The sequence below is a fragment of the Tachyglossus aculeatus genome, chromosome 22 (assembly GCF_015852505.1).
Source record: "Tachyglossus aculeatus isolate mTacAcu1 chromosome 22, mTacAcu1.pri, whole genome shotgun sequence".
In the NCBI taxonomy this organism is placed as follows: domain Eukaryota; kingdom Metazoa; phylum Chordata; class Mammalia; order Monotremata; family Tachyglossidae; genus Tachyglossus; species Tachyglossus aculeatus.
The window spans coordinates 48062293-48076997 of NC_052087.1; the positions used below are offsets into that span (position 1 = coordinate 48062293).

Genomic DNA, 14705 nt, shown 5'->3' on the forward strand with positions numbered 1-14705 from the left:
GGCTATAAGGCTGTCCATCACCTCGCCCACTCCTACCTCACCTCCCCTCTCTCCTTCTCCAGCCCAGCCCGCACCCTCCGCTCCTCCGCCGCTAATCTCCTCCCCGTACCTCGTTCTCGCCTGTCCCGCCATCGACCCCAGCCCACATCATCCCCTGGGCCTGGAGTGCCCTCCTTCTGCCCATCCGCCAAGCTCGCTCTCTTCCTCCCTCCCAGGCCCTACTGAGAGCTCACCTCCTCCAGGAGGCCTTCCCAGACGGAGCCCCTTCCTTCCTCTCCCCCTCGTCCCTCTCTCCATCTCCCCCATCTTACCTCCTTCCCTTCCCCACAGCACCTGTATATATATATCTATATATATCTATATATATAGATATATATATATATATATATTTGTACGTATTTATTGCTCTATTTATTCATTTATTTATTTTGCTTGTACATATCTATTCTATTTATTTTATTTTGTGACTACGTTTGGTTTTGTTCTCTGTCTCCCCCTTTTAGACTGTGAACCCACTGTTGGGTAGGGACTGTCTCTATATGTTGCCAACTTGTACTTCCCAAGCGCTAAGTACAGTGCTCTGCACACAGTAAGTGCTCAATAAATATGATTGATTGATTGATTGATTGATTGATTCCCAGGCTCAATCTACCCAGGGCTGGTCTCATGAACTTGCCTAGAAAGGCTCTGCCAGCTCTATCCATCTTCCAGGCTCTGGGCACGGTGTCTTGTGCCCCAAGGCACAAGACCATCCTCCCCTGGCTTAACGGCCCATGCAGCTGAGTCTGGGGACGGGCCATGGCATAACCAACAAGAACATGGTTAATTTCAGGGCTAGGGGAGGGTGAAGAACGGCCTCTCTTGAGGCTACAAGTTGGTGGGAAGAATTCATTCATTCATTCAATCGTATTTATTGAGCGCTTACTGTGTGCAGAGCACTGCACTAAGCACTTGGGAAGTACAAGTTGGCAACATATGGAGACAGTCCCTACCCAACAGTGGGCTCACAGTCTAGAAGGGGGAGACAGAGAACAAAACAAAACATAGTAACAAAATAAAATAAGTAGAATAAATATGTACAAGTAAAATAGAGTAATAAATATGCACAAACATATATACATCATCATCATCATCAATCGTATTTATTGAGCGCTTACTATGTGCAGAGCACTGTACTAAGCGCTTGGGAAGTACAAATTGGCAACATATAGAGACAGTCCCTACCCAACATTGGGCTCACAGTCTAAAAGGGGGAGACAGAGAACAAAACCAAACGTACTAACAAAATAAAATAAATAGAATAGATATGTACAAGTAAAACAAATAAATAAATAAATAAATACAGTAATAAATATGTACAAACATATATACATATATACAGGTGCTGTGGGGAAGGGAAGGAGGTAAGACGGGGGATGGAGGGGGGGCGAGGGGGAGAGGAAGGAGGGGGCTCAGTCTGGGAAGGCCTCCTGGAGGAGGTGAGCTCTCAGTAGGGCCTTGGATGAGGGTTGGGGAAGCTTGGGTGAGGGGGAGAGACAGACAGGCAGAGATGAAAAAGAAGGATGGCGAGGCCTAGAAAGAGGGAGGGATGGGGTGGGGGGCAGAGCCGGAGAGCTCTCCCTTCCATCCCCCCACCCCCCGACTCCTTCTTCTCTCTTTCTCTCTGCACCATCCGGCTGCTGGGGGCGGGTGTGAGGTCTCTAAAGAACTCAGCCCCAAAATAAACCCCATTAGTCGCCACTTTCCCTCCTGCAGCTGCCTGCCTCCCTGGGGCTGGAGGGTAACTCCGAGGCCAAAGGGCGGGAGCCGTGGCCTAGTAGCAACACCACAGGTTTTGGAGTCAGGGGTCATGGGTTCTAAGCCACTTGTCTGCTGTGTGACCTTGGGCAAATCATTTCGCTTCTCTGGGCCTCAGCTACCTTACCTGTCAAATGGGGATTAACAGTGTGAGTCTCATGTGGGGCAGGAACTGTCCTAGCACTCAGAAAAGTGCTTGGCACATAGTAAGCGCTTAACAAATACCTAAGAGCATTATGCATAGTGGGTAGAGCACGGGCCTGGGAATCAGAAGTCATGGGTCCTAATCCCGGCTCTGCCATTTGTCTGCTGTGTGATCTTGGGCAAGTCACTTCACTTCTCTGTGCCTCAGTTACCTCATCTGAAAAATGGAGATTGAGACTGAGAGCCCCACACAGGACAGGGGACTGTGTCCAACCCAATTCGCTTTAATCCACCCCAGCGCTAAGTACAGTGCCTGACACAGAGTAAGCATTTAACAAATATTATTATTATTATTATTATTACCGGGGAGGGGGTCCAGGACAGGGAGTGGGGCTTAGAAGGGAAGGGCTTATGGGGAGGGGTCCTGGATGGGGGAGCGGGGCCTAGAGAGGTGAGGTTTCTGGGAGGAGGAGTCTGGGACATTCAGGGGAAGGGAGGTCGGGGCCTCGAGGCTCCCAATGGGAGTGGGAAAGCGAGGTCTCTTATTTCGGAAGAACATAATGGAACCAACGGTGGCAGCTTCGTGGCAGATTAGATTCATAAAAACTTTAATTAAATAATTAGCCACTAACGACTCTCCTCAGGGTACTTAATGGGGGTTGGCCATGGTGGGGGCAGGGTGGGGGGGGGCTTGGGCTAGTGAGAATCTGGGAGCCAGACTATATGGGGGCTATTCATTCATTCAATCGCATTTATTGAGCGCTTACTGTGTGCAGAGCACTGTCCTAAGCGCTTGGGAAGTACAAGTTCATTCATTCATTCATTCAATCGTATTTATTGAGCGCTTATTGTGTGCAGAGCACTGTACTAAGCGCTTGGGAAGTCCAACATATAGAGACGGTCCCTACCCCACAGTGGGCTCACAGTCTAGAAGACTAGGCAAGGCAAGGGAGGGAAGAACCGAGGGCCAGGAAGGCCTGGGGAGGAGGGGACCTGGGTTTGGGAAGGAAAATGAGAGCTGGCGGGCAGAACGCTTGGGTCCCAGGAAGGAGAGCAGGGGATTGGTGATGGGACGGACCAAGGCGTGATTTGCAGAGAAATAAAAACTCAGGTCACAGCAGGCCCGGTGGCTACTGCCAGAGTTAAACCGCACCCGCTGGTAGTGTCTCCCACCACCCAGCCGGGGAGGGGCTCCCCGGGATCCAGGCGTCCTGGCTCTTCCAGCCCCATCAGCTTCAGAGAAGTGGTGGCCAGCAGGGTCTACTTTGAGAGGATGGGGGGAAGGCAAGGGTGGGAAGAGAAGTAGGGCGGTGAGGGCTGGGGGACGCTTGGTCCTGGGAGGGGGACCAGACTGTGAGCAGGGATTGTCTCTATTTCTGTAGTGTACTTTCCCAATCGCTTAGTACAGTGCTCTGCACACAGCAAGCACTTAATGCGATTGAATGAATGCATGAATGGATGACGAGGGCTGTTCTGGGCGGGAGGCTTGAGCTTGGGGTTCCAAGAGGGAACTTTTAGACTGTGAGCCCACTGGTGGGTAGGGACTGTCTCTATATGTTGCCAATTTGTACTTCCCAAGCGCTTAGTACAGTGCTCTGCACATAGTAAGCGCTCAATAAATACGATTGATGATGATGATGATGAAGAGGGGAAAATAATAATAATAATAATAATAATGGTACCTGTTAAGCACTTACTATGTGCCAAACACTGTTCTAAGCATTGGGGTAATAATAATAATAATGGCATTTATTAAGCTCTTACTATGTGCAAAGCACTGTTCTAAGCACTGGGGAGGTTACAAGGTGAGCATGTTGCCCCAAGGGGGGCTCGCAGTCTTAATCCCCATTTTACAGATGATGATGATGATGATGGCATTTGTTAAGCGCTTACTATGTGCAAAGCACTGTTCTAAGCGTTGGGGAAGGTTACAAGGTGATCAAGTTCTCCCACAGGGGGCTCACAGTTTTAATCCCCATTTCACAGATGAGGTAACTGAGGCCCAGAGAAGTGAAGTGACTAGCCCAAAGTCACACAGCTGGCAACAGGCGGAGCCAGGATTTGAACCCCTCACTTCTGACTCCAAAGCCCGTGCTCTTTCCACTGAGCCACGCTGCTTCCCATAAGATACAAGATACAAGGTAATCAGGTTGTCCCACGTAGGGCTCACAGTCTTCATCCCCATTTTCCAGATGAGGTAACTGAGGCACAGAGAAGTGAAGGGACTTGCCCAAGATCACACAGCAGACACGTGGCGGAGGCGGGATTAGAACCCAACGTCCTCTGACTCCCAAGCCAGTGCTCTCGCCATTAGGCCTCGTGGTCCCGAGGAAAGAGGAGCTGAAGCCCTTTTTCAATCTAACCCCAACCCTGCGGAGTCCCGGGGGTGGTTGGCGGGGGTAGGGAAGGACCAGAGGGCAGATCTCCCTGGACCATTCATTGACAGGAGCATCATAGTGACGTCTCAGTTGCCACTGGTGAATTCATCTCCCCACGCCCAGGCTGCCCGTCAGAGTCAGGATACCCCATCTTCGGGTGGAGGGCATGGGGGACAGTCAGTCCCAGGGAGAACCCAGGCTCTCTGCACTCTAGCCCCCAGCCCCGTCCCCCAAGTCCCTGACCACCCCATCCCCCAGGCCTCAGTGTCCCTTCCAACTCTAAGGCCTGGGGACAGGTTGAGGTGGGGACGCAGCCTGGGGGAGGGAAACTGAGCCTGGGGGAGGATCGAAGGCAGGTGACTGGCCAGCGGCGAGGGGGGGAGGTCCTCTAGGGGAAGGCTGGGGCTGGGGGTGGTGGGAGGCCTCAGCTGGTAACAAGCCCCTCAGCTCCCATCACTGCAGCACTCCGGAAAATCGGCTGTTTCCATGGCAACCTTAATACCCAGAGTCCTCCCTTCCCCCTCTGCTCACGCGCTGAGCGTCCAAATGAGGGCAGAAGTTGGGGGGGGGGGGGGGGCTGTTGACCTCCCCTAAGGCCCCCCCCCCAACATTTCTCCCCAGATTGCAATCAAGGGGTCTCCATCCCCGAGCCCCCAGCTGCCCCAGATGTGGGGGAGACCCTTGGATCAGCAGGGAGAGGATTCATCTCCTTCCAACCGCAGACCCCTCAGAGGAGCGCAGATTAGAAAGACCAAGGTCTTGGCCCCCCTAAGCCTCCCGTCTTCCCTGGGCTTCCCGCTTTCTGCGAAAGCCCAGGGTCCAGGCTGGCCCTCTCCCCTGGAGTTTCATAAATCCTGACTCAGGCCCAGACTCCTGAGTCTTCCCCCAACTCCTCCTGGGATGATTCCCATCCTTTCCCACCCCAGGGGAGAGGGAGGGAGAAGAGGAGGAGGAGAAGGCCCTCCCCAACTGAGCCCCGGTCAAAACCAGGCTCACACCTCCACTCAGTCATACCAGACGCATTTGCAGTCACACAGATCCAGCCACGCACAGTCACAGGTACGAATGAATACCTGCCAGCAAAGACCCATGCAGACACCGCCAGACCCACGTCAATACAGTGACAGGGACACACGGACATTCGGATGTGCAGACACTGGGATGCGGACAGAGAGGCAGGGCCGTACGGGGACAGGGACAGACCTGCAAGTGAGTACAGACACGTAGCAAGAGACGCTGACAGAATCCTAGACACGGAAACTGAAAAGAAATGGACCCGGGGACGAAATGGACCCAGGGATTCATACGCCCAAATACACTCACAGACACAGAGACCCAGAATACAGACGGAAAGTGCAATAATAATAATAATGATAGCATTTATTAAGCGCTTACTATGTGCAAAGCACTGTTCCAAGTGCTGGGGAGGTTACAAGGTGATCAGGTGGTCCCACTGGGGGAACACAGTCTTAACCCCCATTTTACAGATGAGGGAACTGAGGCCCAGAGAAGTGAAGTGACTTGCCCAAAGTCACACAGCTGACAAGTGGCGGAGCTGGGATTTGAACCCGTGACCTCTGACTCCAAAGCCCGGGCCCTTCCCACTGAGCCACGCTACACACACACAGACACACACACACATCCAGAATAGAGAGGTAAATGAGTACACACACAGACATAGAGATCCAGTATAAGACGGAAATGTGTACATAGAAGAGAAGCAGTGTGGCTCAGTGGAAAGAGCCCGGGCTTGGGAGTCAGGGGTCATGGGTTCTAATCCTGGCTCTGCCACATGGGGATGAAGACTGTGAGCCCCACGTGGGACAACCTGATTACCTTGTATCTACCCCAGCACTTAGAACAATGCTTGGCACATAGTAAGTGCTTAACAAATACCAACATTATAATGTCTTCTGTGTGACCTTGGGCAAGTCACTTAACTTATCTGAGCCTCAGTTACCTCATCTGTAAAATGGGGATGAAGACTGTGAGCCCCAGGTGGGACAACCTGATCACCTTGTATCCTCCCTAGCTCTTAGAACAGTGCTTGGCACATAGTAAGCACTTAACAAATGCCACCATTACTATTAAATATATACACAGAACATACAGACCCAGAATACAGAAGAAAATGTCTACACACTGTATCCTCCTCTAGACTGTAGGCTTGTGTGGGCAGGGAATGTGAGACTGTAAGCTCACCGTGGGCAGGGAATGTGTCTGTTATATTGTTGTACTCTCCCAAGCACTTACTGCAGTCCTCTGCACACAGTAAGTGCTCAATAAATACAATTTACTGACTGACTGACACACATACAGATGTAGAGACCCAGGATACAGAGGGAAATGTACACACACACACGTCCAGAACACAGAAGGAAATGTACACACAAGCACACACACACACACACACACACACACACACACACAGAGAAATCCAGAATAGAGAGGGATTTGTGTACACAGACAGACATAGAGACCCAGCATATAGAGGAAAATGTGGACACACACATACACACGCAAAACATAGAGGCCCAGAATTCAGAGGAAATGTGTGCACGCACACACACACAAACACACACACACACACGCACACAAACAGATCCAGAATAAAGAGGAAAATGTGTACACACACAGACATAGAGACCCACCACACAGAGGGAAATGTGTATACACATATACACTCAGAGAACATAGAGACCCAGAATATAGAAAGAAATTTGTGCACACACACAGACATGGAGACCCAGAATGCAGAAGGAAATGCACACAAACACACACACACACACACACTCACACACACAGAGAAATCCAGAATAGAGAGGGAAGTGTGTACACACACAAACTTGGAGACCCAGCATCAGATGGAAATGAGTACAAATACACATGCACACATACACACAGAGAGATCCAGAATACAGAAGGAAATGTGTACACACACACATAAACACATGCATGATGACATAGAGATCCAGAATACAGAGGAACATGTTCATACACAAAAAGAGACCCCAAATATTGGGGGAAATATGTACACACACACACACAAATAGATATAGAGACCAAAATACAGAGGGAAATGTGTATACATACACACACAAGCACATACAGACAGAGAGACCTAAAATACAGAGGGAAATGTGTATACACACAGATACAGGGACTCAGAATACAGAGGGAAACATGCATGAGAAGCAGCATGGTGTTGTGGTTAGAGCACGGGCTTGGGAGTCAGAAGGTCATGGGTTCTAATCCTGGCTCCGCCACTTATCTGCTGTGTGACCTTGGGTAAGTCACTTCACTTCTCTGGGTCTCAGTTACCTCATCTGAAAAATGGGGATTGAGACCATGAGCCCCACGTGGGGCAGGGACTGTGTCCAACCCGATTTAGTTGTATCCACCCCAGCACTTAGTACAGTGCCTGGCACATAGTAAGCGCTTAACAAATACCATAATTATTATTATTATTATTATTATACATGCACACATATGCAAACACAGAGAGACCTAAAATACAGATGAAATGTATATACATGCACACACAAGCACATATAGGTTCAAATCCCGGCTCCGCCACTTGTCAGCTGTGTGACTTTGGGTAAGTCGCTTAACTTCTCTGGGCCTCAGTTACCTCATCTGTAAAATTGGGATTGACCGTTTGCCCTCCGTGGGACAACCTGATCACTCTGTAGCCTCTCCAGCGCTTAGAACAGTGCTTTGCACATAGTACGCGCTCAATAAATGCCATCATCATTATTATTATTATATAGACCCAGAATACAGAGGGAAATGAACACACAAATACAGGCACACACACACACACACACACACACACACTCAAAGAGACCCAGAATAAAGAGGGAAATGTAGATACACGGACACACACAAGCACAGACATACATACAAAGAGACCCAGAATACACGGGGAAATGGAAACACACACAGACATAAAGCCCCAGAATACAGAGGGAAATGGAAAAACACACACACACACACACACTCACAGAAAGATACCCAGAACACAGAGGGAACTGAGGCTATATATACATACAAAAAAATACAGAGGGAAACACACACACACACACACACACACACACACACACAGAAAGATACCCAGAATACAGAGGGAACTGAGGTTATATATACATACAAAAAAATACAGAGGGAAACACACACACACACACACACACACACAAACACACACACAGAGAAAGATACCCAGAATAGAGAGGGAACTGAGGCTATATATACATATAAAAAAATACAGAGGGAAACACACACACACACGCACACATCAGAATACAGAGGGAAATGGGGACACACACAAAATACAGAGGGAAATGCACACACACACACACACACAGAGACCTACACGGAGACCCAAAATACAGAGGGAAATGGATAGACTGACCCCCACACACACAAACACACGCACACACATAGACACACATACCACAGAGGGAAACAGACCCACAAATATACACAGAAACTCAGAGTACAGAGTGAAACGGACCCACACACATACACAGAGATCCAGAATACAGAGGGAAATGGGGACACGGGGACACACACAAAATACAGAGGGAAATGCACATACACACACACACAGACATATATACAGACCCAAAATACAGAGGAAAATGGGTACGCCGACCCACACGCAATCACACACGTGGGCCCACATAACACAGAGGGAAACAGCCACCCAAATATACATAGAAACTCAGAATATGGAGTGAAATGGACACACACACACACACACACACATACAAATATGCATGCATACACAGCTGGAATCAGCCTCCTCAGGGCTCCAGACCAGTAGAAGATCGGCCCCTTCCCTTCCCTTCCCAGCTCTGGTACTCCCCTGTCTCCGACCCTTCCACCCTAGGCCCTTCCCCACCTCCCCGGGGACCCCACTCCTGAAAAGCGTTGGCTCCGGGCCCCGTCTCCCGCTCTCCTCTCCCCTGCCCACCTAGCTGGGCCAGGGGTGGATTTATTAGGCGACTGCTATCCCACTGCAGCCGGTTTATTACGCCAGGGCGGGGCCTGTGGAAGGCTGAAATGCTTTTATTACAATAGCGGGAATCGCTTCTGGGACAAGGGAGGTGAGAGCGGTTTATTGGGCTGGGGAGACGGTTCTTTGGCCAGAGAGGTGTTTACTACATCAACCGTGCATCACCTCCCCAAGGGCTCCCCTTTGCCAGCCGAGGAGGCATTTATTACGCCGGAAGAGAAGGCTCGACGCCCTCCCCTTCCTTGGCCACGGGTTGGAGGGAGGCCAGGACGCCCCACGCCTCGGGCCTTGATCCCGGGGGGTTTCCCGTCTCCCCTACCGGGGTGGGACCCTCTTCTGTGACCCAGAAAGATTCCAGAGATGGCGGCATTTGCAAACCACATCCCAAAATGGTGACCCGGAATAATCCCAGAACACCCACTCCCACGGACGGCGTTGCCCTCAGCAAACCGAGATCGCATCCAGAACCTCCCGCTACTCTAGAACTCTTCCCGCAACGCTCCACGCAACCCTCGGGCCTCCTCATCCTAGACCCCACGAAAGGGCGGTGCACCCACTGATCCAGAAAAATCTCAGATGGCCATACACGTGAGCCGGAACTTTCTAGACAGCCCCCACGCCCACACTCAATCATCAGTCTCAAAAGGCAGTGAGTGAAAGCTCGGGAAAAACTCGGTGCCAAAATCCCTTCCGTATTCCGAGCTGCCCAGGTGGGAATGCCTCTGTATTACCGAACCCATTCCTGAACTCTTCCATTTTTAGCTCCATAATCCCAAGGCAGTGTAAAACACCCTTCCAGATCTAGAACCCTGAAGGACACCAAGGCCCTGTATAATCCAGAAAAGGCCTCCCGGTAAAAGTCAAACCCAACAGGCGGTGAAGAACCAGAATCGTGGTCCCAAAATTCCAGTTCGAACGCCTCCCGAGACCCAGAATCCAATCTGTTGTTCCTTCCTGATCTGGGGCTCCAGGTTTTCCAAGAAAACCGAACTCTGATCCAGAATCCCAAAGAACGTTCAATGTCTTTGCCCCTTCCAGCGTGGAATCCCAAGTTAGCGCCCACAAATCCGGAATCACGGCTAACGGAGGTGCCTCAGTCTACAGTCTCGGCACACCAGGCCCCTCTAGGCCTCTGGCCGCCACTGATCCAGAAGCCTTGATGGGCCTTTCTCCCCAGGAGATTCCAGGGAGAACAGAAGGGGGAAGGATTCCAAGATGGAGGGGCTGAGAGGGTGGGCGGGGACCCTGAGAACTGATTTGGGGGTGAAGGGGAGAAATGCAGGGATTTCTACAGGGATGATCCCCACTTCCTCAGCTCCCAAGTCTCTTGGTCCTTCCTATCCCCCCCTCAACCAGTATTTGGTGCACAAAGGATCTGTCAGCGGGTATCTGGTGGGTCGATACAGGTGTTATGTAACTGGGAAGGGTGGGGGGGGAGAGGAAAACCAAGAGGGAGAAAAGGGGGAAATGTGTGAAGGGAGAGGTGAGGGGAGAAGCGAGAAGAGCGAGGGGAAGAGGCAGGAGAAGAAAGGGAGATGAAGGGAGAGTGGGGAAGACTGAAAGAGGGATGGGGAGGTAGCCCTCAAAACCGGACTGTATATTGGGAGTGGCCAAGAGGGAAAGAAGCCCCATCTGAAGGCAATATTCCTCCATTCACCCCTCCCTCACCAGGTCTGGGAAGAGCCATGGTATTGGGGCTCAGCTCGAAGAGAATCTTGGCTCTCCCTGCAGCCTGACCCCCAACTTCGCCCATTCTTTCTTCCGCTTTCCCCATCTCTCACCCCCTGCGCTGTCATCCCGGTCTCCCCGGGGCCCCTTGCCTCTCGTCTCCATTCCTTCCCCTACCCCTGCAGGATCGAGGCTGGGCCTGGCCTCCTTTCCTAATCCTCACGCTTCCATCCCCATCTCCCTGCCCCTCTCTTTCCCACCGTCTCCTCTCAAGAGGATGTGATTCCCCCACCAAGTCCCCTCCACCTCTTCCCCATCCGCTCCCTTCATCTTTCTCCATCTCCCTTCCATCTCCTCCCCATCTCTCCCTTCTCCCAGGCCCCAGTTTCTCCACCTTCTCCAGCCTTCCTCTACCCTCCCTCACTTCTACCCAACCGTCCCCATCTTCCACTGCACCCTCTTTCCCACCCCGACTTGTCTTCCTCCTTCCCAGTGCCACCCCCGACTTCCCCAACTCCCCTCTACTTCCACCCTTAGCCTCCTCCCACCCAACCCTCTCTCCTCTTTTCTGTTTGCCTGCTTCCCACCCAACTTGTACTTCCCAAGCGCTTAGTACAGTGCTCTGCACACAGTGAGAGCTCAATAAATACTATTGAATGAATCAATGAATCCTGAAGACTCGACTGCCATGAGCCCAAGATGGGCAAGGCTGGTGGGGGGCAGGGCTGGGCCAGGTGACCGGGCCTCCATCCGTAAGGGGGATGGAAAGTGGGGGAGGAGGATGAGAAGAGGGGAGATGGAAAGGGCAAGAAGAGAAGGGTTAGGGGAAGATGGGACGTGGACACCACTAGCCCTAGCATTATAAATGCCCCTTTGGGACAGGGAGGAGAGGAGCAGGAAAGAGGTGGGAAGAAAGGAAAGGGCAGGTCAGGGAAGGAGGAAGTTTGGAAGAAGCCAGGATGTTAGGAGGGGCTGGAACTGCAGAAGCCCAGGAAGGAGGGAGTGTGTCAGGAAAGGAAGAAGGATGGAGGGGTATGAAGGTGGGGGGAGAGGGAGGGTAGAAGGGGAAGGGAGAAAGAGAATGGGGGGGTAAGAAGGATGGAGGGGTATGAAGGTGGGGGGAGAGGGAGGGTAGAAGGGGAAGGGAGAAAGAGAATGGGGGGGGTAAGAAGGATGGAGGGGTATGAAGGTGGGGGAGAGGGAGGGTAGAAGGGGAAGGGAGAAAGAGAATGGGGGGGTAAGAAGGATGGAGGGGTATGAAGGTGGGGGAGAGGGAGGGTAGAAGGGGAAGGGAGAAAGAGAATGGGGGGGTAAGGAGGAAGGAGGGGTGGGGGAAAAGAGTGGTCGAATGGCAACAAAATGGTGAGGGGGGGCTGGGGAGGGTGACAGAAATGAAGTGCAGACCCAGAAGGGAGAGAAAGGGTGAGGGGTCCGAAAGAAGGGGAGGGGCATAAAGAAGAAGAATAATTAAAAAAAGGGGGAGTGAGGGGGCAGACAGTGGTGAGGGGGAGCTGAGGGCCGGGAAAGGGGGAGGTGGCAGGGGGAAGTGGGGAAGAAGAGCGGGGTGTGAGGCCGTTGAAGGAGTTGCCAGCCTTACCCCCGGGAGAGGGGTTCCCGGGCGGGGGGCCGGGGTCCCGGGCGCCACTTACCGTGCCCGCCGCGGGTGAGGAAGGGCATGCGGTTGATGGCGATGGGCACGGTGCCGTGCTTGCTGTGGAAGTGGTGGACGTGGTGCGTGGTACTGAGGCTGGACGACACCCGGGCCCCCTCCCCCGTCCCCAGCAGCAGCAGCAGCAGCAGCAACAGTAGCGGCAGCGGTTGGGCCGGGCACGGGGCAGGGGGGCACGGCGGGCCCCCCCACCGCCCCTGCCCCTGCCCGCTCCCCCCGGGTGGCATCTCTGGCCGGGCACCGGCCGGATCACAGCGCCATGGCCGGGGGGCGCGCCGGCCCGGGGGGTCCCCCTCTCCCCCCCCCCCCGCTCCGGGCCGAGCCCCGGGGGGCTGGGGAGGGACGGGGGCTTGGGGGGCACGGGGGGCACCGGGGGGCACCGGCGGGCGGGCGGGGTCCCGGGCCTCGGGCCGCAGCCCACCGGCTCAGCTGGATCCCTCCGGGCCGGCCGGGAGCCGCGCGCTGCCGGCAGCCTCGAGGTCCCGGGCGGCTGGGTCCATGGCGGGGGGCCGGGGGGCTAGGGCCCTCCCCGCATCTCCGCCGGGGGGGCCTCAGAAGCCGGGGGGGCCGCCCCGGGGAGGGGGCATCGTGGGGGGGGGGCGGCAGGGGAGGGGAGGGGAGGGGGCCGGGGGAGAGACGGAGGAGGGATGGGTGGCCGGGCGGGGGGGGGGGGGGGGATCCTGCGGAAAAACAGCCGGGGAGGGGAGGAGGGGGGGGGAATTGGGGGGAAGGGGCGGCGGGAGGGGCGGGCAGCCCTCCCTGCCTCCGGAGATGGACAGGGAAAACGGGTCGGGGGCTGCGATTTGGGGAGGGGGCCGGAGCGGCCAAGGGGAGAGCCCGGAGGACGGGGGTGGGCAGGGAAGGGGCGGAGGGCGGCCGGGGCCGGGGGGGGGGGCTGTCAGGGCGGGGGGCCGGGGGGGTCGGCGGGGGAAAAGGGGGGCCCGGGGGGGAGAGGCGCGACAGCGGCCCGCGACGCCGCCCGAGCTGGAGGCAGCCGAGTGTTGCTGCAGAGGCAGGGACCGCTGAGGAGGGGAGAGGGGAGAGATGGAGAGAGGGAGGGAGGGAGGGGGAGGGAGAGGGAGAGAGAGAGAGAGAGAGAGAGAGGAGGGGAGAGGGAGGGGGAGAGGGAGGGGGGAGGGACGGACCGAGCTGGGGAGGGGGCAAGGAGGAGGGACGGGACCGGCTCCCAATCTCCCGCCGGCGCGGGCGGGCTCCGGGGCCTAGCGCCTGGAGGGGCTCCTCTCCCTGTCCCCCCTCCCACTCCTCTCCCTGTCCCCCTCCCCCTCCTTTCCCTGTCCCCCTCCCCCTCCTTTCCCTGTCCCCTCTCCCCCTCCTCTCCCTGTCCCCTCTCCCTGTCCCCTGTCCCCCTCCTCTCCCTGTCCCCTCTCCCTTCCTTCTCTCCCCCTCCTCCCCCTGTCTCCTCTCCTCTCCCTGTCCTCTCTCCCCCTCCCCTCCCCTTCTCTCCCCGTCCCCCTCCCCTCGCCGGAGAAAGGGCCTTGCTGAATAATTGAACAGAGCTGAGGCTGACAGGAGAGACCGCCCTCCTCCTCCTCCTCCTCCTCCTTCTCTTCCTCCTCCTCCTCCTCCTCCTCCTCCTCTTCGTCCTCCTTCTCTTCCTCCTCCTCCTCCTCCTCCTCCTCCGCCCCCGGGGACACGGCCACATCCCCAGGTACGCGCCCATCCACATACCTCAAACGCACGGACCGACACCCACGGACATGGATCCACAGCGGGACGGCACACAACTACCATTTCTGACACACCAAAGAACCCGCTGTCACGCATTCACACACGGATACACGTGTACGCAGGTGGGCACACAGGGGCCGGGCAGACATCACACGCAGACGCCTGCACGCACACACAACCCTTGCAAACACACCCAGCGAGGCATGTATACAGACCTACGATCATAAGTGCACACACAAAGGGACATACACACCTAGCCACAGTCATACACACACACACACACACACACACACAGGGACACACACACACTTACATATACAGCCATAGTCACACGCACAACCAT

The 14705-nt window shown here is 54.6% G+C and overlaps 1 protein-coding gene across 9 annotated transcripts in view; it reads right to left on the reverse strand.

Moving 5' to 3' along the window:
* The window catches only part of NRXN2 (neurexin 2), a 221523-nt gene that overhangs the window by 79309 nt on the left and 127509 nt on the right, over positions 1 to 14705 (reverse strand). For 2 of the 9 annotated variants that reach the window (XM_038764065.1, XM_038764064.1), the window contains exon 1: positions 12654 to 12904. The exons of 6 other annotated variants lie outside the window; for them this stretch is intronic. In XM_038764065.1, coding sequence (XP_038619993.1) covers positions 12654 to 12900 — 247 coding nt within the window. In that variant the 5' untranslated portion in view covers positions 12901 to 12904. Of the gene's footprint in view, positions 1 to 12653; positions 12916 to 14705 lie in introns of those variants that run through there. One more of the 9 variants, XM_038764063.1, reaches the window with a different exon arrangement.